The sequence below is a fragment of the Lupinus angustifolius genome, chromosome LG08, assembly GCF_001865875.1.
Source record: "Lupinus angustifolius cultivar Tanjil chromosome LG08, LupAngTanjil_v1.0, whole genome shotgun sequence".
Lineage (NCBI taxonomy): Eukaryota > Viridiplantae > Streptophyta > Magnoliopsida > Fabales > Fabaceae > Lupinus > Lupinus angustifolius.
Genome location: NC_032016.1, coordinates 15,512,573 through 15,535,348, shown reverse-complemented (window position 1 = coordinate 15,535,348; position 22,776 = coordinate 15,512,573). Strand labels below are relative to the sequence as shown.

General features: G+C 33.1%; 1 protein-coding gene across 4 annotated transcripts; it reads right to left on the bottom strand.

Annotated features, from left to right (window-relative positions):
- Positions 251-4,305, bottom strand: LOC109354896. 4 transcript variants are annotated; one of them, XM_019597698.1, is made up of 3 exons: positions 4,168-4,305; positions 3,918-4,082; positions 251-3,388 (listed from the first exon to the last, which is right to left on the bottom strand). In XM_019597698.1, the coding sequence occupies exon 3, from the start codon at positions 3,237-3,239 to the stop codon at positions 885-887; it is 2,355 nt and encodes a 784-aa protein (XP_019453243.1). In that variant the 5' UTR covers positions 3,240-3,388; positions 3,918-4,082; positions 4,168-4,305; the 3' UTR covers positions 251-884. The 4 variants fall into 4 exon arrangements, with proteins under 4 accessions (XP_019453243.1, XP_019453244.1, XP_019453245.1 ...); XM_019597699.1 differs by lacking the exon at positions 3,918-4,082; XM_019597700.1 differs by lacking the exon at positions 4,168-4,305 and having other exon boundaries at positions 3,950-4,152.

Below are 22,776 nucleotides of genomic sequence, written 5' to 3'. Positions count from 1 at the left end.
ATGTACCTCTTTTACTAATTTCCTAATAATCTGCTTTATATTGCAGTCTTGCCCAAAATTTAACCACTCTAGATTAATATGCTAATAACAAAATGACTGAAAAATATGATTAAGAAGCTTCAATTAAAATTAAAAATAGAAAAGGGGATAGAAAAAAAGAGGTATTACTAAGTTGAGTCGTATACTAGGTTTGGGTGATTCATACGATGCTTCTCATTATTCAAAATATGCAGAATAAGAACAAAGCAGAAACCAAGAATGATCTAATCTACTGATCCTATAAAGATGAGTCAAACAGATATAATTTAAGAATCTGGAATCAATTTGTAACGCACTGTTATTAATCACTAATGGGAGCTAAAAATCTTACAAATATATGGACATAGACTGATGAACATGACACTAAATCTGATTTACAGAACAAAATTGAGTAAGAACCTAAACAGCTAAAAGGGAAGAAAGCATGGAGCCAGACCATAATGCACAGAAGGTCTACCTTGGACAACTATTCATCTTAACAGAGAACAATCTGCAGAAGGCACAACTTCATCATTCCGTACTTAGCTTTGTTTGGTATGATCTCTGGGGTTGAACCATTTAACTTCAACCTTTGGGGATAGTAATTAATTGCAATGCAAGAACAGAAATGAAATATTCCTGCAGTATTTTTAAGAGTGTTACTACATTGCTAGGAAAATTTTGACAAAATTCACCCATATTCAATGGTCATTGTTGAATAATAGAGATTGGAACCACTCAACTATTTGGCTTCCTATTTTGCCAAATTAGTTCAGGCCATCTAGCATCTTCCATTTCTTAAACGTGCCAAACAGTCACCAATTGATTTCCTTTAGAGTGCTCGACACCCAAAATGCTGCAAGTTTTCACATTTCTTCTTCTCGATCCTCTTTTGAAATTTCTATCTCTTGGATATCTTTATTATTCCCCTCCTTTTCTTCACCAACCTTTTCCATATCAATGATCGTTTCTGTGTACTCGTTTTCTTTCATGTTATCACTTGTTTCTTTTATACCAGCATCCTCACTATCCATCATCTCTTCCTCCTTCACAGTTTCTATCACTTGAAGAAGTTCAGATGGGGTAGCAGCTGGATCCAGCACCCTGCAACCCTTTGGAGCATTTGGGGCTTCTTGGCCAGTAAGTGAGTATGAGGGGACCCGATGAGAAAACCGAAACATTTCCTCCCTTGGAATGGTCCTTATTTCTCTTGGATCTAAGTGGTGATGAAATACTGTCTTGAACCCAGCCACTTTGACCAGAGGAATAACAATTACACCCTGCTCTTCAGTAAAATCCTCAAGTACTTCAATCATATCATACTTGTGTATATCCTCATCTGCTGTTAGCTCATTCCAATAAATAGACCAATTCCTATAGAGGGCCCAAACATCCCCTTTCCTGGGATATATACAAACGGCTCCATGATCGCCTTTTCTCCACCCCACCCTGTGAGAAAAAATATTGATGGAATCACATATTTCAAGTTTGCCTGTTCTGAAATCCCCACAAGTTTTTAAAAAGCCTGAAACAACCCAGTTTAGGGGGCCCAGTTCACTGTTGGTCTTCGAGTTGAGCCACCTGATCTGCATCTTGAATGGATTCAGAGAGATCACGTTGTGGATCATTGCATAATATCGAGGCATCCCATCATTATCATTATATACGGACCATACTTGATTTTCACCGAAACATATCTCAGTCCGATCCTTGTTAAAATCATGGAACTCAGGATCTGGGACATCTACTGGTATAGTCTCCAAAACTTTTGTACCAATTTTGGCAGTAGTATTAACTACAAATGACTTAACATCTTCAGATCCACTCTTCTTATTTTCCGACTTCTGAATGTTAGTTTGAGTGCATGTCTCAGCGTTTCTAACAGACTTTTCTCCTTCTTCATTTATCTTCGGGATGCCATCTTCACTCTCCTTCACCACAGTTTTATCAACAGTATTTGACTGAATGTTCCCGAGTTTCTTGTTAATTTCTTTCCTAGCTTTCGTCATAAGAATATCCCTAGGAAATCCCACACCAGCATTTTCAACCCTGCGCACGCTATATAGTCCTGCTCCACTGTTTGCAACTCCTATTTGATTTACATGCTCCGTAGCATGGTTACTCATACTAGCATCCTCCACGCCCCCCTTTCTTCTCTTAGCAGGACTAAAGTAACCTTTTTTAAAAGCATGCTGCTTCCTTTTCAAGGCCTCTACCCTTTTCATAGCTGCTTGTGCTTCCACACGTTCTCGCTTCACTTTATCATATGCCTGCTGAACCACATTAGCAGCTTGAGCTACGTTAGAGACACCAGAAGTTTTCGAGAATGGAGTCCACTGGAAGTTGGTATGGTTATTAGAGTCATTTTTACAATAACCCCCAGCTCCAACATTTGGAGGTGACATTTTGTTCTTTCCGGCATTGGACTTATTTTTGTTAGGTACTTGGCGGCCAGAACTTTGTTGATGCTGTGAAAAGGTCCATGAAGTTGAAGGTGGAGGAGCAGTTTCTACAGCATAAAATGGCTCATTGCAGTTGGGACACAAAAGTTTAAGATTAAGATAAATTGTAAGATACTCATACTGCATTTTGCATCGATGGCAAACAGTCCAGAAAGTATTTGTTTTGGACTTATTAGTAGAAGATGGAGTGTGTTCTTTAGCAATATTCTTCTGAGAGTCTTTAGAAGCACTCTTATGAGAATCTTTAGCAGTACTTTTCTGAGTCCTTGCACTTGAAGAGGTAGTTTTAGTAAAATTGTAAATGCCATTAACACCTGTTCGCGCTGATGAACCTCCAAACTTAGTTGAAACTTTCCCAGCTTTTGCATTTCTCTTCTCATCATATGCTGTCCTTTTAGCTTTATCTGATAGTATACTCCATGCCTCCGAAATAAGTTTAAAAGCCCCGTCAGCTCCAACAGACTTGTTCTTGTCGGGGTGAAGCATGAGAGCTAGCTTCCTGTAATGTTTCCTGACTGTATCCTCATCAGCAAGGGGATTTGCACCAAGAATACCATACCAATCTACTTCTCCATTTATTTTATTCTCAGCAGAAATATGCACATTGAGTGTTGCTAACATTTGAGGAATACCCTCAAGAGCAGGAAATAAATTTTGGGCCTTCAATGCAAACTTCTTTGCACCCAAAGTATCCTTTGCAATAAACTTCCTCTCAGCAATTTCTTTAGCTCTGATGGCCTCATCCTTATTGCATTCCATTTCTGTGGCCTGCCTTCTCAGCACACTTATCTACGTTCTCGGTACTTAGTTGCCACACGACATCAACATATGTCTATCAAAAAATGCTTTGTTCTACATAGTTTGAGTTCCCATTCGCTTCTGAAAGCAATTAATTCATAGCAATGAACCTATAAGGCAAATGCATATTTTAGTTAAGTTATTAATAACTATTAACTTGTGCAGCAAATTGAAAGATAAATAATATGAGGACAACATTGTTTGGGACATGCTGTAGTAAACTTGAGTGCACATAATAAGCTAATAACAGAAGTAAAACCAAAAAAGGAAAATGGCATTTGCCTCTCAGTTAACCTTAATCTAAGTTACTGTAATCATACCAGTGACTAAACAGAACCGAACACAAAATTTAAACTTAATCTCAGTTGTCTATAATCAATCACAACACACATAAGCTGATAACTGAAAATAGGAACGGGATCAAAATCACAAAAATGACACTTGGTGCACGGAGATGAGTTCAACATATAACGGGATCAAAATCACAACAGTAACTAAACAGAACAAATAAAAAAGGAAAACAAAACAAAATCAAACACAAAAAATGAACCTTGATCTAAACTGTCTACAATCAATAACAACGCACATAATAAGCTAATAACAGAAAATTGAAGATTCATATTTATTAATAAGAACTACCCAAAGTTCAAGAACTCAAAACTGGACCATACAGAATGTTCTAGAAGCTGGCAACAGAACCTAGAAGTCTCTGGTAATCACATCAATTTCCGAGAGAGACAGAGCAGGGAGGCTAACTTCGCTATCGAAATCTCCGGCGGCGGCGTTGGCCGCCACAGCGAGGCTCTGAGAGGCAAATGAAACCCTAACATTAATATTAAAAAATGAGGAAAAAAGGGGAATAGTAACCCAAGATAAGATGACGACTTACAATTAAAAATTGAGTTGAAGATTGTTGGGATAAAAATGAATTAATTTTGTGAGTGGTTTCAGAAATTTGCTATGGATGACCTTGTTGCAGTTGTTTGGAGTGGAGCAAGATGAATATTAAAGGCACCATTGATGAGAACACATACATTAGGGGCATCTCTTGTCAAAATGGGTCATATTTGATGGGCTGGCCCGATTAAATTCAGGATGAGCAAGACCCGACCCTAATCACTTACCTGATTTGTTGTGATAATGGTCAGACTCAATATGATCAGATTTTACTATGTTCAAGTTAGGTTAAAAAAATTAGACCTAATCTGTAGGGTTAAGTAAGGGACAAGCATGACCTGACCCGACCTAACTCGATTCTATCCATGGTCATATATTTGTCATATTTGTAGGTGTCTATTCATTTAATAAGATCTATTTTGCCCTAAGCAGTGTTATTAAAACTGGATCGGTCGTCAAACCGGTCAGAGTACTAGTAAACTAGTTTAGTGGTTGAATAATTATATTGCATGCTGGTTAAACCTGACAAACATATTTATATTATATATATGTGTGTGTAAACCTGTGTGACAAAAAATTTCAAATAGTTAGATACTCAAATTTATAATTTAGGTTCATAATCTACTAGGAATGCTCGTACACAAACAACTCCAACAAATCCAAAATTTAAATTGCAAACACAACTATCAATCTTTAAGTACTTGGCTCATTTGATTAACAAACTCAAAACATGAATACATGACACAAATTCCTAACTCAATCTATGAAACAAATAAATTTAGAACTTTAACATGAAGTGAAATTTATTATATATATATATATAGAACACATATTCTCAAGTTTTCAGGTTGTAAATAAATTGTATTGATATATCATGATTGTGGAGGTCCTTCTGCTTTTTGCAACAACAAAAAAACAGAACATTTCTTTATGATTATAATTCATATAGCACATAGAAAATTCAGCCATGTGGGTCACAATCTTATTTTGGAACATTTCATAGTAAAAAAACACACTATAATCCATCTAAATTATTTGTGATCATGCATAACAAAAGCAATTACAAAACTGAACCATGAATTAAGGTATTAACCAATTAGCATGAATGGAAGGAGATGCCGAAAACAAAGAAGACCTGAAACGAGAAGGAAGAAGAAGAAAGTGGAAACTTGAAGAAGGCAACTGTGTAAGAGTGAAAAGGGCTAATGGGGTATGATGTGAACCTCTTGGGTAAAAGGCTCTTGAAACAATCTATCTTGGTTGGTGTATGGCCTAGGCTCACGGTTGAGTTAAGCATTTGAGTTTATACAGCGGAAATAACTTGTGTTTGGATAAAAGAAGATGGAAAAGATATGAGGTGGGGCGCCACAAACAATTGAGTTGTTTGATAAGGCAAAGTGATGCTCGCCACAAGAACTTGGTTCTTGATAAGAACTTCCAATCTTGGTTCAGCCAAGAAGGTTTGGAGAATACTCTCATAAGGATATATAATCCTCTTTGATTCACAAAGGAATACAATTTAGTTTTAACTCAATGTGCTTATTTCATAGCATGAAGCATTACATATATAGGCAAGCCTCTAAGGCTCCCTCGGTTGGCAACTTAAGTGCATGCCTTGCACGCTTATATTGGATACTCTAAAAGCAATGAATTTACTCCTAATTTAGACTATATTCGAGTAGTAAAAGAAATGGCACATGTGTCTTATCTATTAACAATCTAATAAAAAAAGCTCCTTCATGCCGCATGTCACATTTTTCTCACATTTTTTCTTTTCATGCCACATGTCACATCCTCCTCACATTTTCCCCTCCTAAAATGTTCTATGTTATTAATTAAAGAATAAATAAAAAAACTCATTCATATCACATGTCACTTCCTCCTCACATTTTCCTCTTCATGTCATATGTCACTTCCTTCTCACATTTTTTCCCTCCTAAAATATTCTATGTTATTACTATGTACCTTCCCACATTATCCTTATTTTTTATATATTTTATATGTTAATAATTTAATACTAATTAGCGTTAGGTTTTTGTTATGTTAAAATGCAATAGACACTGAACATTAGATGAGACTGAAATCATTTTTCACATTCAAATTATTTCTTTACATTAATCTATGTATATTATTTAATGTTTACCATTAATTTAAGAATAATTGTATTTTTCACCTCATTAAAGTTTTGTGACATTTTTCCCACTGAATTTTAATATTTCAGATTCTTTGAATTTTAATTTTTCTCTATTATAATTAAAAAAATCAAATTCCAAATTGAAGTTTTTTATAACTTTTAAATATATTCATAATAAAAAAAACTCATATAGTATAACGATTTGATTTCCATTTTTCATTAAAAAAATCGTATTTAAAATTGAAAAATCATTTCATTTTCTATAAATTTTAAAATATTTATTTTAATAAAAATAATATGGTATCGTGTTTCAGACTTTCAGTTTGCTATTTCCATTAGAAAATCCAAATTAAAAATTGTCATTTATTTTCTTTATGTGCTTGAACATGCAAATATACATGTAAGATATGTATTCTTAATAATATAAATGTATGAGTAATATGTGTGTTTTAACTATGCGAATGCATGAGTAACATGTGTTTTCTTAATAATGCGAATGTACAGATAACATGTGTTTTTAGTCATGCGAATGTATGAGTCATATGTGTGTTCTTAACAATACGAATGCACGAGTAACATGTGTTTCTTAACCATATAAATGTATATGTAATATGAGTTATTAATCTTGCAGCAAAGAAGTATTGCCCCATGTTGATGCACGGGTAACTTGCTAGTTACAATTGAAAACAAACTTAATGACTTGGCCTATTGAACTTGAATGACACGGTTGAATGAGCATGAGATTCCCTTTCATCTTAAGTGCACGACTCAATCATTAAGAGAATTGATCAAGAGATTCGAAGACTCCTTAATGCTCACGAGTAAGCCTTGATGCGCTTAATAGGATTCTTCTAATTTTGGCACATGGAAAATGTTGGATTTAAGCCTCCTTAATGCTCATTGGGTACACTTGGACTTGGCATAGGATTCCTTTGCTAAGGAATGAATTTCCCACGGTTAAGTGTTGCTGAAGAATGCACTAAATAGCATAGGATGTCGTTGGTACAAGTTGGTAGGCTGCCAACGGCTAAGTCATGGGCATAAAGCACCATTAATGCACCATTAAGGTCTCAAACGGCCATATGCAAATTCCACACGAGCAACTTTGCTCCAATGACTCTAGAATTAACTTAGGATGCCTCTGAATGAATTATGCTCAGGTGGGTGGATTTAGCTCCAACGATCCAAACATAGTGTTTAAGCTCCATAAATGTTCCATTTAAGCCTCTCCATGGTCACCTTGAAGGTTCCCTCGAGCAATTTCCTTCCAACGGCCATATTAGACTTCATTTACCTACCAAATAATATTGACAAAGTTAAAATGAGTTTGGTTCACGAAAATATTAAGTTGGTCCAAGCATTAAAGTGTCTGTTACACTTTTAGGCTTGTCTTAACCACTCACGAGTCAAATTTCATTATGGTCAATTTTTTATGGGCAGATTTATTACAAACATGCTTAAATTAATTAAAATAAGTGTTGGACAAAAGTTAGCACACACATTTATTATAAAAATTAAAATGACTCAATATTAATTAAATTGGCTAGGCCTGACTCGGTCAGGCTACGCCCAGTGCCTGATGCGGCACGCTAGGCACATGCGCCTCAGTTAGATTTCCTGGCCATACCAGTTTGGCCCAGCGCCTGGTGCAACACTGAGTGCACCAAAGTCCCCAACTCGGTCAGAGTTCTCTCGGTTAGGAATTGAGCCTGATGCGTCTGGCTCCGTGCCAATGCCATTTTTGGCGCCTTGCCCAGACCCGTGGCATGAGTCTTGCGCATGGCCTGGTCCATCCTTGGCTCGGTCAGAGCCATGGACCAAGATGCTAGTGAGCATCTTCACACCCCCTTGGGCTATTTTTGGCTCACCATCATGGATCAACATTATGAGTTGTCCAATGGCATTTTGAGCCCTTTTTGCTCGAGCCCTAGTCATAGGACCACTTATGCCTTCAAAACCACCAAGATCAAGATTAGGCTCTTTGAGGATCACATCAAGGTATAACTTGGGCATGCTAAAACGGTGTAGTTTTTTCCAGTTTTTTAAAATAATATATGCATGAACCGACCAGTTTTGACCAAAATAGGTCGGTTCACTAGTTTTGAACAAAGTCGGCCGGTTTAGTCCGATTTTGAGCGGTTCTATTGCTCATCCGGTACAACAATCGTACCGTACTGGTTAGGAGTCCGGTTCAACGGTTTTCCAGTTGAACCGACCGGTACAGTCCGGGTTTAATATCACTGGCTCTAAGTGTCATTGATTCTTTAAATTTAATTTTTCACCACATATATCTATACCATATATAATCTATACTTCTATACTATATATAAAAGCAAAAATGATATAACTACCATCATGGTGTAATTTATATATTGATATTTTGCCCCTATCATTTTTTAATTTATAAATCTATACTATATATATATATATTCTATACTATATATAAAGCCAAAACTACAAATAACTACAATGACATAATTTTTCGAGAAAAGTGCATAAAACCCCCTTAAACTTTATGCCTTTTGCAAGTAGGCATCATGAACTTTTTTTTCTTCCTAATTATTCCTTAAACTTTATCATTTGGTAAAATTGGTCCATGTATAAATATATTGTTGAATTAGTCATAGATATCAAAGAAATTCTTGCAATACATTATACTTAAAAAGTAATCATGCATATATATACTTGTACGAGTTCATTATTTGAGTATCTAATTCTTAAATCAATGTGAGCTGCTTTTGCTCCACACTGTTCATGTGCTACAACTGAACAATGCAAGTACTATGACCACATTAACACAAACATTTGTAAAATTTAAGTATACTAAAGAGACCATAAAATTTATGAAATTCAAGTAGCATCCGGATAGAGATAAAACCCAATTCAGTTGTTTCAAATTGAGGAGCTGAAATTCTACTCAAATCAACTATATTTTCACCACACGTTAACAGGATCAGAAGAGGTTAAAATATGAGAAAAGGAACAACCAATAGTAAAAAAGTACATAACCAATCACCACCCACTTTTCCACCAACAAAGTATCACTTCTTTAAGAATAAGATGTTCAAATAACTAAGTTTTACGAGTATTATATATGTATGATTACCTTTCAAGTATAATGTATTGCATGAATCTCCTTGTTATTTATGACTAATTTAATGATATATTTATATAGGAACCAATTTCATTAAATGATAAATTTTAAGGAGTAATTAGGAATAAAAAAAAAGTTCATGGTGCCTCCTTGCAAAAGGCATAAATTTTAGGGGGGTTTTATACATTTTTCCCTAATTTTTAACATTCGAAAATTATCCTTGTATCTTCTCCATTAATAACTATCATAAAATTTCAAATATTACTTTTATTCCTTTTCATAAAAAATCATTATTCTTCAACACATTTTCTTATTTTATCTTTTCTTCTATATTTGATTAATTTTCTTACATCTTCGGTTTCATTCTTTATTGCCTCTATCCCAAGTATAATGTTATGAAATTTATAGGGATAGATAATGTTTTGCTTCTACATCCAAATGCAATGGGGATAATACAAATAAATGCAACGGAGTCGCCATTGATATTTTTTAGAGGGAAAACATGAAAATTCGATTTTAAAGAATAAGGTTTAATATTTCCACAGAGAAAAATTAAGTTTGTGAGTCGTTATAGATGAGGAAGGTGTTAGGCACATTATACCGTCCGTTATAAAAATGGTACCGAGATCAATTATGTGGAGATTCATTCAAAACCCTAATTTCACTTTCACATTATTAAATATAGAGAAAGAAAAAAAAACAAAATACTTTTTTTTTGTGTCTGACAGGGGAATACTTGCTTGGTTGATTGGTTGATGTATTTTTTCATTTTTATTGTTAAATAGCAAGATAAGATAGCGAGACAGGACATGAGTCACATAGTTCACTACCCCTCAACGACTTTATTAAATTATTTTGAAAATATCAAGTTGAGATAATGCGACAAGGCACAAGCCCCATTATGCACTATCTCTCCTCGATTTTATAACTTATTATGAAAATATCAAGTTGAGATAACACGATAGGGCACGAGTATCATAGTGCACTATATGTCCTTGATTTTACTAAATTGTTTTCAAAATATTGAGATAATGCGATACAACACAACCCCCATTGTGCACTATCTCTCCTTGATTTAATTAAATTACTTTTAAAAATGTCAAGTTGAGATAAGATGACAAGACACGAGTCCCACAATGCACTATATCTTCTTGATTATATTAAATGGTATTTAAAAAATATCAAGTTAGATAACACAATATGGCACAAATCTCATAGTGCGTTATCTTTCATTGATTTAATTAAATTATGTTTGAAAAATTCAAGTTGAGATAATGTCACATCGCATGAGTCCCATAGTGCACTAGCTATCCTTGATTTTATTAAATGTTTTTAAAAATATCAAGTTAAGATAACGCGACAATGCACGAGTCTCATAATGCACTATCTCTCATTAATTTAATTAAATTATTTTTTAAATATTAAGTTGAGATAACACGATAGAACACGAGTCTCATAATGCATTATCTAATTGATTTTTTTAAATTCATTTTTATTGCATTTATATATATACACACATTATTAAATAGACATACAATAATAAAAAGAGAATATAAAATAAAATTTAAAAAACAGGATTTAAAAAAAGAAATAGAAAATAAATAAATGAATAGAAGAAAAGGGATTAAATTGGGGATTTAGGATTGGTGTTTATTATTGATTTGGGGATTTAGGGTGAAGTTTATTTGGTAACTTAGGGTTAAAAATGATCTGGGGATTAGGGTTAAAATTGATTTGGAGTTTAGGTTAAAAATTGATTTGAGGTTTAGGTTAAAATTGATTTGGGGTTTAGGTTTAAATGATTTTAGGGTTTAGGTTAAAAATTGATTTTATGGTTTAGGTTAAAAATTGATTTGGGGGTTTATATTAAAAATTGATTTGGGGGTTTATATTAAAAATTGATTTGGGGATTAGGCTTAGGATTGAGGGTGCCATGGAGATAACCCATATGGCTTATGGATCATCGCACCACCAGGAGCGACGACAACTCATCTAGGAGGTACAAACCTGCACTATTGGCAGTCAGCGTTGGGAACCGAAACCCCTATTACAGGTACGTGTTGTGTCCCCCTTCTCTTATTCAGTTTGAGCAACTTAAGAAACGAAATATTTGGTTACTCAATGTAATCAATACAAGTGAATTTAAGCAGCAATACCATAATGACAAAGTTAGCAAAAAAGAAATAATAGAATAAGAACCTCTTGTTGTTAATTTGTTAATGAAGAGAGTATGAAAAGACCAATATTGTATTGAATTTAAGCAGCAATACCACAATGACAAAGTGAGCAAAAAAGAAATAATAGAAGAAGAACATCTTGTTGTTAATTTGTTAATGAAGAGAATATGAGAAGACCAATATTGTATTGTTATACCCTCCTTTTTCTTTCGTGAATGATGAATGCCTCCACTCTACTCCTTCTCTTCTTAGATTTAGATTGCCTCTTCTTCTTTTTTTAAATTCTAAGTGTGACACATTGATGCTAAAATTATGGTTATAAAGTAATAATAAATTAGGGTTGCTGAATAAGCCATAAACAAGATCAAGTGCCTCACTCTTTAACTTTTTTCTCATCCTTTATTTAGTCATTGTATTTATTACAAATATTTTCACCCCGGTCAAAATTGGGTGTTTACACTAGTTTTCCAAAATGAAATATATAAAAAATCAATTACTTAGTATTATAAAATAAGAATATGAGCCAACGGACACTAAATGTCTCTCACACACTAATATATTTAGAGTGTAATATATACACAATATCAATGTAAATATTTGTACAAAGTCAGGATATCATCCATTATTTATTTGTATTATTTTTTCATGAAAAATCTGTAATGTTTAAATATGAATGGTAGATGATGTAGTGATAATTATAAAACTCCTAAACTATGAATGTATATATTTTTTTTCTCATATACATATATGTAAATGATTAATAAAATATCTACATATATCATTGCATATATCAAATTACATATCCATAACAACAAGTAATATCGAGAAGACATTATCTAAATTATATTTAATCGGATCCAATGTCGAGTTTCAGGTTCAAAAGTTGATATGTTTAATATTTGGGGTTGAGTTAGCCTTGGGTATATGCTCGGATTTGAATTCAAAAAATGGTCCATAAGGATTGGGTGACAAGCCTTACCTGACCCACGTTACATTTATAAAAGATATTTTTAGATTAGTGTTTTTAATTTTGGACCTTATTTTTTAGTATAAAAAATATATATTCTCACAATCATCTATTATTCATTTGAATTGTTTTTTCCCTGAAGAAACAATGATTAAATATGAATTATGAATAATACAATATAATATATATATATATATATATATAACATTTCCCCCTCTCAAATACGAATGCATTTGTCAGTATCAAGCTAGGGCATCCCATATAAAAAAAATGTTCTCACTTCCATCCTATGTTAGAGAACATTGGTATCAAGTTAAGACACTATATACCAACCAACAAAATGTTGGTGTTGTAGTATAAGATTCCACTAGATTTTGTGGATTACCAAAAGGTCAAAGTTCGATTCCTGTGAACGGAAATTGTTAAGAGCCTTACTTAAAGGTGAGGAAATACCACTGTAGTAAAAAAAACACCCTATAGCAAAACATGTTCCCATGCACTTCCATGTACTCCTAGAGGGTTTTTTCTTTGCAGATGGGTATTCTATAGATTACTCTTTTGTTCTATTACTGAACTTTTTTTTTTCTTTTCTTCTTCTAGGATCAACTTGGCCACTTGGCTTATTGGTAAAGCCATAATATCAATGGCGCAGTGCAAACAAGGAGGCACCTTACCATGCATTCTATAAAGCATGTTCAGGAGATGCAAGTCGGGACTTATAAATGCAAATGCTTCCGACATTATATTGTCCGAATGCATTATTTTGTTCTAGAAACAACTTTTATTTACAAAATAACTAATTGATACACATTTAACCTATCCAACCATTAATAGTAATGAAACTATACAAAAATAGCCTACAAGTCCTTCAAAGTTCCAACAATAAAAATGTAGCATGCATTACAATTACATGTAAAAAATTTATTAAAAACAAAGTATCAACTTATAACCTATATCACCTTCATATTTGTATAAGAGACAAGAGAGTTTCCAAACTAATTTGGGAGGAAATTTTATATATTTCTAAATGTTCATGTTCAGGTCCTAATAAATTCCATTTACCACACCATCTTAATGAACTCAGATTGACCTTAGGCCAACATGTTTATATGAACACTCCTTACATAAAGAATAAAAGAAGAAAATATATGTAATTTAAGAGTTTTATATATTGTCATTCATTATCCACTATTCACATTTAATCACCATTGACTCTTCAAAACAAAGTAATGCACATGTATGATAAATAATGTACTGAATGTCTGTAAATTTTTACACTATCATTCACTATGTCATATATCATAATTAACAACGGCCATTCAATAGCGCAATTTTGAATGACGCTGTTGAAAACAAGGCAGAAGAACATCAACAACACATACTAAAGCAAGCATTGTCAATATGGGTAACTTCAACAACGCATTCTTGAAACAATACTATTGAACATCAGTAACGTTAGCGCTGACTTGAATGAGTTATGTTTATCAGCGTATGTGATAAGAAGTGTTGTTAATGTTCATAAATCCCACAACGCAACGTTGAATAAGTGTTGTTGAAGATGATATAGTAACAACGCTTTCTTAATTATGCGTTGTTGATTGTATACGACTTTTTAAGTGTAAGAGATATTAATGATTGAGTGATTATGCGTCTCTTCGTGTCTTGAAATATTAATGGTTGAGTGGTTATGCGTCTCTTCGTCTTGAAATATTAATGGTTGCATGGTTACGCGTCTCTTCGTTTCTTGAAATATTAATGGTTTGCATGAGATAGAGATTTAATCTGCAAATTACTTAGTTCAATCATCTACCAAATCATCCAATTCAATAATTTTATTCATTGTAATCTACAAAATCATTTAGTTCATTAATTTGCTTCATTCGGTTCATTGTAATCTACCAAACAATTTAATTCATTATAATGTCATCTGCCAAATCATTTAGTTAATTATAATGTATTTTGACACTTTATTTGAATGAAGAATGAACAATTATTTTGGATGTAATTTCTATTTTTTGTTATTTATTTGAATGGAATGTTTAATGTTTTTGCAGTTCCATATTAATAAACATAATAAGCAAATTAACAAAACTTAATAAACACAACAAACAAAACTTAATGTACACACTAATATGCTAATTTACTTCATGACAACTTCATGTTAATTAACTTATTTTCAAGTTTTATTTTTACGCGTAATATAATACGTTAATTTAACATCGCATAATTAGGAATACACTGTTAATTTGGAAAACGAGTTCAGTTCAACATCGTAAAGTTGAGATAGCGTTATCGATTGGATTCTATTCAACAACGCATCATCCAGGAAGCGTTGTTGATGTGTTCATGAAAATTAGTAGTAAACAATTGGGTACACACCACAACGCAACCCTTAAGAAGCGTTGTTGAACATGTCAATACAATAGCGTTGCCGTTAATATACGTTGTTGAAGACATCTTATTAACAACGCAATATACAAAAAATACTGTTGAAATATTACTACAGTTTAAATATCTAAAAGATGAATCAATTCTCTCTATGTTCTCAAACTTAATCGAAAAGAAATCTCATACTCTAAAAATCCCTCATACTTTCATGAACCCTCAAAAAACTTCATCAATGGCTTCCCAAAGTGATGATCATGGTTCTCACAGTGGTGACGAAGCTACACTAGCGCTACAAGATAAGCAAATCGTTGCTAAAAATGAACTCCACATGCAATGACATCCATGAAGAATGTCATTCGGGCAAGAAGTAAGGATGTAAATATAGAAGTTCAATGGAACTCAAAATGTCAACCATTAAACTCAAAGGATGGCAACTCATTGATAAGCTACATTAGGGTTGTGGTTAGACAGAATGTGCCGCTAACATTCAGCAAATGGACTGATGTTAGGTTGAATATCGTGAAGGAGGAGCGTATTTGGAATGAAATAACAGTAAATTTATTTTTCGGTTTGTGTGCTTTTTGTGTTTTCATGCAATGTAAGTATATGTGTTTGCATGCAATATAATGTGTTTCAATTTCAGTCAACTTTTGATGTTGTGAGGAGGATAAGCCCTTAAATCGGCTAGCAAGGCTCTCTGACAATTCAGAACCGATGCCGAAAAATGTATTAGAGATGTTGATGGCAATGTCAACCTAAAACCTCCAACGAAATATGCAAATATCGTTGAAGAAGAGGATTGTAAGACTTTTGTCACCCTACGCACACAAGGCGAGTCTTTCTTGGTAAAATCATATTCTTTTTATTGACTTTATTCTTATATATGCTTTTCTATATACATATATGATTGTTGACGTTAATGTTATTTGTTTTTGCATAAAGTATGTAATGAAAACCACAAGAGGGCATCTAAACCTTTGTATCCTTACCGAGCTTCTCGAGCAAGGTATAGAGGAATGAAAGAAAAAATTGTAAATATTCTTAATATGTAAGTACATTAATGGTTATGTTTTGTATACATATATCTAATTACATTATTATTAGTTATGTTTTGGCAGTTGGACAACAAAAGCGATACACATTTGACTCCACATGGATTAGAACTCGATGTTCTATGGGTGAATGCATGTAAGAACAATGATGGTGTCGTCGACAATGAGCAAGTTCAAATAGCGGCAAAACGTGTCATAAGTGCTCATTTTTTAATTATACTTAATTTTCATACTTTATTTATCAATTTATCAAAATGTGATTAATTAACATTATTTTTTTTCTTGACTTGTCAAGTTGCCCTAAAAGAAAAGGAGGCACAATCGGATAGTCGCATAATACTTGATAAGGCACTAGGACTGCATATCTACCCTGGTCGTATCCGAGGTGCAGGATTTGAGGTTAGCTAGCGAACATTTGTACCCCATCCAAAGCGTGCAACCAAAGCCCAAATGAGTCAGGTTCAAAATCAATTGGATGGCCTCATGAAACGGTTAAACGAATTTGAGTAATCAATGGAGGTGAAGGAAGCTGAGTGGCAGCGACTAGCTAGTACTGTTGGCACTGTTACTTCAACCATCAATTAAAGTTGCACACCTGCTCCTTATAACATTCTCATTCTGATTTTCATTCCTGAGGTAATTTAGTTAACTTATTTTAATTTATTTGTCATTTAGTTTAAAGTCGTAAACTAATTATATGTTTTTACTAACGTATAGGGAATCAATGCTTTCAAACTTTTCCTGGATATCCAATCTAGTTGAGTGATGGGTGTTGGGAAAGTGCATAAGTCGGCCGATGTTATGCCGCATAATGCACGTATCACATGCCATCATGTGAAGATATCGATTGATGTTGCAATCGATGATGAAGTGTTGCTGCCAATTCCTCTCGATGAGAATATCTTCACACCTGGAGGGGCTACAAGCACTTTTGTGGCTTGGCCAGTAGACCTTGTACAATTAATTCCTTCTAAGGTATGATTCTTCACCTTATGCTCATATTATATATATATTGATTTATAATCAATATGTTTATTATTGAATATTCGGGAAAATGTACACTCCACACCCAATAGCAACCAAAAGACTATACCATCTTTGGCGATGTGAGCTCGATGCCATCTACTAGATATGTGAGCTCAAAGCATCTACGGGGATGTGAGCTCCAAGAAGACTATCAACTAATGCACTCAATTGTTTGAGCATGTACAGAAGTTGAAAGATGATATAATAATTATTTCAATTCTCAAGGAGGTCTTCGAGAATAATATTGATAAATAATTAGCATCAATGAAATATCGGATGTAAATAAACATGAATGTTTAAATACAATTGTTGTATGTGTATATACGAGGTAAATTATGTTTTCTTAACTTCTTGCTTTTGCATGGCGATGTGTTATAATTAACTAACATTTGTGTTATATATATTATGTACTTGTATGAATATGGTGTTTCAATAAATAAGAAAGGTGATGTTCATATCCAACACATTACCATTATTGTGTCGAATGACAAAAATAATATTGGCGAACAAATAAAACGAATTGCATATACTTTCCTCATTCATAAATAGGCTGCTGATTTATTTCTTTGTATCTTTTAATATTAGGTGAATATTTTTTAATTGTTTTTTATATTTCTGTCTTTAGTATGTTTGTTGTGCTTAACATTTCCTAACCATGTACATATGTTTTGTTAGGCATTATTGGCTTTTGGTTGCCATCAATCAGGTCAATGAACAAATATACTATTTTGACTCATTGACACATGATGATCTGTACAAGTACCCCGCTATGAAAGAATTGTTTTTTAAGTAAGTGGACTACTCAATTAAATTTTTAGTCACACTTTCCTAGTTGTTTCATAATTAAGTACATTTTTTATTGTTTAGTGCGGTGAGAGTTTACAGAGACTATAATCATTCTAGAAAAACGATACCACAACACAAAATCAAGTGGACTCATATAAAAGTATTTGCAGAAATCATCTCAAACAATTATATGTGTAGTATATTCATATTTCAACTAAGGTTATACTTATATATTTACTTCATTTTAATTGTAGACCTATTGTCAAACAAACGAGGTAGATTGCGACTTTTACGTGCTAAAATTCATGAAGGAGATCATTCAGAAATGACCAACTAACGAAATCAAGTTTGTTAGCAAATCATATACAGATGACCAAGTCAACCAGATTAGTGAACATTGGTCAAAGTTCGTACTTAGTTTTGTTGGCAAATCATAGGTATAGTAGATTTTTGCACAGCTTGTAGCTTAGAGAATTCAATTAATGTTCAATGTAATGTATATGATTTGGTGTATGTAATATATGTTTTTGTAACATTATAGTATAATTAATATTCAATATATAAATTCAGTTGAATATTAGTTGTGTTCATATAGTTGTGATTTGGTGTTTCTGTATACATTCAATCTATTGATCTGTTCTGTTTCTATATGCATTCATGTTATTTTTGTTGTGTACTTAACTGTATAGAATAAGGAATAATGGTTTTCAACAACGCTTTCTTATGAATGCGTTGTTGTTATACCTATACAACAACATTTTTTTAACAATGCGTTGTTGATTATCTCATTTCTTAATCAATTAACAGGTTCTCATTTCTTAGATTGTTTGAATGTTATTTATTGTCATTATTAATTATTCTATATATTTAATTAATTGTCATTAATGGAATATCATAATGTCATTATTAATTTGAATTTCATTAAAAAAATAATTAGTAAAGAATTATTATATCTTCCACGAAGTTTCCTTTAGGTTACGATGTGGAACACTTACCTTCTTTATATTTGAATGAGGAGTTCTTCCATAGCGCTACTTGTAGGAGGTGTTGTTGATTAAGTACTGTTGACAACGCTATCTGTAATAAAATAAAGAAAAGTTAGCCCCTTAGAACATGTGAAAGTCCACACTCACACACATACACACATATATATATATATAAAGAGGAGAGATTCGTTTACACCCAAATTAAGTTACATCAGTTACACTCAATCTTATCCATTTAGACCCAAATTAAGTTACATCAGTTACACTCAATCTCACCCGTTCATTTATTTAAATCCAACAGACAAAAATGGTAAGACTTAAAAATTATTTAAGATTTTTTTTGGGGACATCATAAGCAATTTGTTAAATACTTTTTGGGGACATACAGTAATAAGATGAGGCCTTATTACGCCAGAATTCGCATTTAACAAAACTCATTGAACAACATGCCCATATATTGAATGTCATAATGTCATTATTAATTTGAATTTCATTAAAAAAATAATTATTATATCATCCACATCGTTTCCTTCAGGTTGCAATGTGGAACACTTACCTTCTTTATATTTGAATAAGGAGTTCTTCCATAACGCTATTGGAAGGAAGCCTTGTTGATTAGGTATCATTGACAATGCTATCTTCATTATGCGTTGTTGAAGATACTATCAAACCCTAAAAAATTAAAGTGATCTCGCATTCTCACACATTCAACAATCCTAACACTCATTTACTCAGTAGCGAAACTCATTTATTCTTAAAATCGACATCGAAAATCATTCAACCTCATCATCATTCAACACTGAATTTTGGATGTCATTCACTCATTCAACATAAAAATCATTCTTCACCGATTTAAAAAATCATTCACTCGTTTAACCTCAAAATCATCATTCGCGCATTCAACACCGAATTGAAAGTGAGTTTTCTTTATAATGGTTTTTCCTTTTAATTACATTATATTTAGCTTGTATTGAGCTATAAATATTTTCCTTATACACGAGTGAAAGTCATTTCACTCATTTAGCTTGTATTGAATTGGAGTTTCTAGCTTCTTTCACTTTAATTACATAATAATGTATTTGCTCTATTTGGTAAGCTTAACTCCAAGCTTTAGCTTTATGGATTTATGCTCAATATATTTTTTTGTTAATAGAAAATGGATGAGTGTCAATCATTGACGAAGGAGTATGGGGAAGAAGTGCAATCATTTGTTGGGTTTGCAATTGAGAATGCTGAAAACTCTAATAAAATCGTATATCTTTGATTAAGATGTTGTTACTCAAACCGAATTACTCCAAATGAGTTAAAAGTTCATTTAGTGTGTCACGGTATTGATCAAAGTTACATATGTTGGACAAGATATGGTGAGAAGATAGACATTATAGAATGTGATGATGAGATGCATATGAAAGACAACTATACAAATGCATATGAAAACGATCGTTCGAGGAAATGGTAAACGTTGTCAAAGAGGATCTTCAGAATTGTTCTCAGATGTTTCAGCGGTTGATAAGTGTTGCTGAGAAACCATTATATGATGGTTGTACTAAATTCACAAGATTGACAACGATATCAAGTATGTATAAGTTAAAATATGTTAACGGATGGACTGATAAGAGTTTCACCGACTTGCTTGCACTTCTGAAAGATATGTTGCTGGAAGATAATGTGCTCACTTCTCGAACCTATGATACAAAACAAATGTTACGTTCCATTGACATGGACTACACTAGGATACATGCTTGTGAAAATGATTGCATCTTATTTTTTAATGAGTATGTTTTATTAAAGTTTTGTCCTAAATGTAATGCATCATGATATAAGAAAGAAGACTCAATTCCCAAAAAGGTTGTACGATATTTCCCATTAAACCAAGATTCAAGCGTAAGTTTAGCAATACCACACATGCAAAGAATTTGACATGACATGATGAAGAAAAGATTAAAAATGGCAAGCTTCGGCATCCTGCAAATTCTCCTAAATGGAGAAAAATTAATCATGACTATTCTAGTTTTGGTAAAAAATTGAGAAATCTACGCCTTGCATTGTCAACGGATGGAACTAGCCCACATGGTGTTCAAAGTTGTTCTCACAGTACATGACCAACGATGTTGGTGATATACAACCTACCTCATTCTCTATGCATGAAACGCAAATATGTGATGTTATCTATGTTAATTTCTGGACCTAAACAACTAGGAAATGACATGAACATAAATGTGTATGATGCGTATACGGAATAAAGATTCAACTTGAGGACTTTGTTGTTCGGCACAATTAATGATTTCCCTCCCTATGGTAATCTTTTTGGATACAGTACAAAATGACATTTTGCATGTCATGTATGTGAAGACAATACTCATTCAATGAGGTTCAAACATTATATGAAGAATGTCTTCCTTGGTCATCGTAGATTTTTACATTTAGATCATGACTATCCACGATGGGGAAAGATTTGATGGAAACAACGAATAAGGTCGTGCTCCTTTGTCGTTGACATGTGACCAATTATTTCAAAAGCTAAAGGGTGTAAATAATAACTTTGGTAAACCTTTTGTAAAAGAAATTGTCACTAATGGGTAGAAGAAAATGTCAGTCTTCTTTGAATTTCCATATTGGAGTTCATTATATGTAAGACATTTCCTTGATGTTATGCATACTAAAAAAATGTATTTGAAAGTCTCATTGGTACCTTACTCAATGTCCCTAGCAAGACCAAAGATGACTTGAATGCAAGGTTGAATTTAGTTAGTATGAGAATAAGAAAAGAATTGAGGATGATAATGAAAGAAAAATGTACATTTCTACCTCAAGCAGCTTATACTTTGTCGATGAAGGATAAAGTAAAATTTTGTAAATTTCTTCATGGTGTTAAAGTTCCAGAGGGGTACTCTTTCAACATTCAGAACCTCGTATAAATGAAAGACCGCAAGTTAAAATGTCTTATGTTTCATGATTGTCATGTACTTATGGTGCATTTCTTACCTATTGGAATACAGTCAATTCTACATAAACAAGTTCGAAGAACCATAACTAAGTTAGGCTTCTTCTTCGAGGCAATTTGTAGCAAAGTGATTGACCTTGAAAAATTATATGCATTGCAAAGACAAATTGTTTTGACTTTGTGTGAGCTTGAAATATATTTCTCACTTTCTTTTATTGACATAATGGTTCATCTAAGCATTCATCTTGTTCGATAGACACAACTATGTGGTCATTCCTATATGAGATGGATGTACCCCTTGAGCATTATATGGAGACATTAAAATGGTATATGAAGAACCGATCAAGACCAAAAGATTGTATTGTCGAGCGATATGTTGTTGAAGAAGCTCTTGATTTTTGTACCAGATACCTTACCGATGGTGATTTCATGGGCATTTCAAAGCCTCGATATGTAAAAAAAACATTTGGTGATGGTATTACTGAGAATGAAATATTGACTATAATAAGAACTGAATTGGAGCAAGCGCACTTATATGTTTTACATAATGCTGACGAAGTTGAGCCATATGTTGAAATACACAAGGAGATGCTAAGGAAGTGTTACCCAAGTAAGAATGAAAATTGGATTTCCGAAGAGCATAATCGGTGTTTCATAAAGTGGCTAAAAAATTACATTGATGAGAAGTTGAATATAAATGCACATTCGGTTTCCGAAAGATTGAAATGGTTAGCCAATGGTCCAAGTATTCATGTTTTATCCTACACTGATTACCTAATTAATGGGTTCACATTTTATACGAAAAACAAGATGATCAAAGTAAAATGTAAAATAGTGGTGTGACTCTTGTTCCTCGAACTTTATACATGTCAAGTGCAAAAGATAGAGACCAAATATATATGAACATGTCATATTTTGGGGTGATTGAACGAATATGAGAATTGGATTACACAATGTTGTGGATACCAATTTTTTATTGTATGTGGGTTGATAACAACAATGGCTTCCGAGTTGATGAGTTAGGTTCATGTAGGTGGATCTTAATAG

Bases quoted from the DNA above. Each gene is read 5' to 3' on its own strand.
- LOC109354896 (XM_019597698.1), bottom strand. From the start codon at position 3,239: ATGGAATGCAATAAGGATGAGGCCATCAGAGCTAAAGAAATTGCTGAG.